Source organism: Poecilia reticulata, unplaced genomic scaffold, assembly GCF_000633615.1.
Source record: "Poecilia reticulata strain Guanapo unplaced genomic scaffold, Guppy_female_1.0+MT scaffold_311, whole genome shotgun sequence".
Classification (NCBI taxonomy): domain Eukaryota; kingdom Metazoa; phylum Chordata; class Actinopteri; order Cyprinodontiformes; family Poeciliidae; genus Poecilia; species Poecilia reticulata.
The window spans coordinates 740-4382 of NW_007615086.1; the positions used below are offsets into that span (position 1 = coordinate 740).

A 3643-nucleotide genomic window follows, 5' to 3' on the forward strand; every position below is an offset into this window, starting at 1 on the left:
TCCTGCTAAAGAGCCCCCTGGTGGTTGAAGAAAAATCCACATATAAACCGGAAAATACAATATATGAAAAAAAATCTGAATGCTCTCTGGTATTGTTCGGGGGGCCGGACCAAATGTGGAGGCAGGCTGTATCCGGCCCGCGGGCCATAGCTTGTGGACCACTGATCCACCTCTATCATTTTCAAAATAAATAAAATAATTAACAAATACGTAAAAATAAATAAAGTCTTCATTTCTTGGGCTATAGTGTTTGGGGATACCCCTGCAGTTTACAGTTTGGTTTTCATTTCAAATACAAGCAATAGATTGAAACCAGAAATGGATAACTTCTGGTTATTAAATGTATTTTTTAAATTTGACCTCCTTTCTTGGGTTAATGTGATTCATTAATCACTTATCTGTACATTTGTAAAATTTTTTTGAATTCAGTCATATTTTAGAATAAAATCATCCTGATGTCCACTACAATGTACATGTTGTGAAATTTAAATTTAAATTTAATAATAATAATAATAATAATAATAATAATAATAATAATAATAATAATAATAATAATAATAATAATAATAATAGAACAAAATGGTAAGGTGTTCTTCTTGGCCTAAATAGGAAGGAAATCACATAAATACAGAAATTGGAAGGCACATTTTTTCATTCGGTTCTCAAGAGGATATGCATGTTTACATTTTTTAAGATTTAAATTGACAGATTATGTTTACTATAAAACAAATGCAAAAATAATTCTTTCCAGAAAACACACACTGTAGTTTTAGTTCAATGTGTGCTGAAAAGGAAACCTGTTACCATATAAACCTCTGAATCCAAGCACTGAGCACCCACTGCTCCTGAAGTGATGCTTTCACAATGCAGTTTATTTTTGTTTTCAGGCCAGAAAACCAAAACTTTTCCTTTTGGTGCTGGCAGAGCCAGAGAATAGTTTGGTTTCTTGGTTTCCTCAAAGAAACAGAGAGAGAAGTCCGAGTTGGAGAACAAAGCAGAGAGGCCACATCCCTAAAACAGAGGTGGCACTACTCTGCCCTCTTTCTCCTCTTTCTCCTGCTTCTTCTCTTTCTTCTTTTTCTTCTCTTTCTTCTCTTCCTCCTTGTCTTTCCAGCTCACAGTCTTCTCCCTTGGTCCCATTGTAGCACTGGCACTTGAAGTGCTGACGGAAGGCCTTCAACTCTGCTTCACCTGGAGATCCCGTGACCTTCAGCTTTCCTCTCTGACGTATGATACTGTGAGTGGAGGGGTTGAGGTGCAGAAACACGGCCCTGTCCGGTTCTCGGCGAAGACAGCGACCGTTAAAATTGCACAATTTCTGGCTGCACTCCTTTGCTGCTGTGGTCACATTGAGGAGGTACCGTCCCATGTCTCCCCGAAAATAGTTATTCAAGTCAGAACAGCCGCTCTGCAGCACAGAGGAWAGATATTAACTTMAAAATACATAACAGCAGCCTATGCAACATGAGAGGACKRGGSAAAGTAATGCTCTTACCTTAGATGCATAATATTCGKCMCCCCAGAAGATCACTCCTGCAGCTCCCAATGCAACGCTCTCGCCAATRGTGTTGACCAAATCTGTCTGCAAAGGATGTATATGAATACTTTAGCTGTATGAGATGTATTATAGAGAATCTGAGCTCTAGTTACATATAGAGCTGTGGGTTCTATATGTAACTACAGCCCACAGTTAAATATATGATGTTTAATGCCATATGAAAATAACAGCCAAATGGCCAAAAACACAAAAAACAACATGAGTAATTATCATGTTTTAGATGAATGCATTGGAGAAAACTTATCTGATGAAGAGTTACCATGAGTTACCGTATTTTCCGCACCTTCAATGAATGACCTATTTTAAAGCTTTTTACCTATATAAGGCACATTGCATTATAAGGCGCATAGAATAGATTGGTTCAAATTATAAATAATTACTCATGATTGAAAAGTAAAAACAAAGTATTTTTGAACTTTGGTAATTATAGGAATCAACAAAAATCTGTATCTGGTAGGTCATAGTTTTACAAAAAGTGTAACTGTCCTTCTAGAGCTGCTGCCTGGTGGCTGCTGCAGAGTGCGGCGGGTGTATTTATATGGGTGGAGCAGAGACATGTAGAGGGAACATATCGGGCTGCTTTAGCTGATGCATAGATTCAATTTACGGACAACTGGAAAAAAAAATTCCTACCATCCAGGTCACAACAGATGGGTGGCATGACTTTCTCTGTGTGTGCCGAAGGTGCCACACAGAGAAATTGATATAAAAGCAATAAATGGCTGGGAAAAGTGAGAGTTAATCTATAAAACTGACTGAATATCAAAATACAGACTAAAAGCTGGAGCACAGACAATTTTTATGTTTCTTTATGATTCTGCTATTTATCATTACATTGTAAATAACAAATGTTTGTATCATTGTTGTCCAGGTTAACTTAAAAAGTGAGGTGCTAATGTTACAGGCTAATTTTCAATTTTCAACGCTACAGAAAAGTCATTGTTAAAGCTGCAAAACATGAAAATTTACGACGATGTGAATGTCCGATATTATTACTGCTACTCCAACTGTATTAAAAAAAAATTTTTTCAAATTTTTTATCAGATTACTTGATTAATCGTAAGAATGATTGAAAGATTACTCAATATCTAAAATAACAGTTTACAACAGCATTATTTCCTCCAATCAACCAACCTCAGTTAAAAGGGTCATCCCAAATTTGTGAGTGGGTTGGGAATAAACAAAAACAGGACGTGCCAATCCATTCCCAACAGATGCAACGCGCATTGCCTCCTTGACCCTTTTCTGGACAAACAGGCGTGCCTGATCAGTGGAGCGCAGTTCACTTTCCATATATATTTCAGGAAAAATGGCGGTGCTTTCATTCCACAGCCAATTCAGGTGATCATTGATCTCTACAGCAATACAATGTCCTGTGTAGATTTCCATTCTCCCTGAGTAGTCATGGTTGTAACAATCAGGAAACAAGTAGTAGCCCCACAGCTGATTCGGTCTCAAATTTTTACCCTGCCTCAGGGTCCCCTGCAGGTATTCACGAACTGCAAGTTCAAATTCTTCTTTCGCAAATTTCGACACTAGACCTTTAGTCAACGAAGCGTTCTTTCTGGCCACCAGTTCACGTGATTTCGTTTTATAGTGATCTTTGTCACCCCAGTTTCGGACAAACAAGGGGTGCCATTCCTCCCAGTCAATGACAGTCAGACCTTTAGCCTTGGGGTCTGGTATGTATTTGTCTAAATCCTCAGACATTTTTTCAAGGTGCTGAGAGAGATTGACACTTTGTGGAAGGCCCCCATTGACTGCTGCTTCTTTACTGTCATAATAGGGATAAAGCCCGAGGTGGTCCTTATAGAACGTTGTGAGAGTCTGCCGGGTAAAGCCCTTTGTGGGGGTTGACATTATGTCAAACTGATCTAATGATAACTTGACACTGTGTTGTGTCTCACAGTCCTGAGTGGGAGCGTTCCAGACGAAGAGAACTGGCTTCTTGGAGTGTAATGGCCAGCTTGTCTGCTTTGTGTCTGCTGAACCCAAGACTATCCATGATGTAAACAGAGCAAGGAGAAACCAGGACAGTCGGTCAACTGCTGAGAGGAAAGAGGGGAATACAGTCTCCATGGTGGT

General features: G+C 39.0%; 1 protein-coding gene across 1 annotated transcript; it reads right to left on the minus strand.

Annotated features, from left to right (window-relative positions):
* Window positions 1-846: 846 nt before the first annotated feature.
* Window positions 847-3637, minus strand: LOC103460859 (hyaluronidase-2-like). Its single transcript, XM_008403181.2, has 3 exons — window positions 2693-3637; window positions 1496-1582; window positions 847-1408 (listed from the first exon to the last, which is right to left on the minus strand). Exons 1-3 carry the CDS (start codon window positions 3635-3637, stop codon window positions 956-958), a joined length of 1485 nt encoding a protein of 494 aa, XP_008401403.1. The 3' UTR covers window positions 847-955.
* Between the last annotated feature and the right edge of the window lie 6 nt (window positions 3638-3643).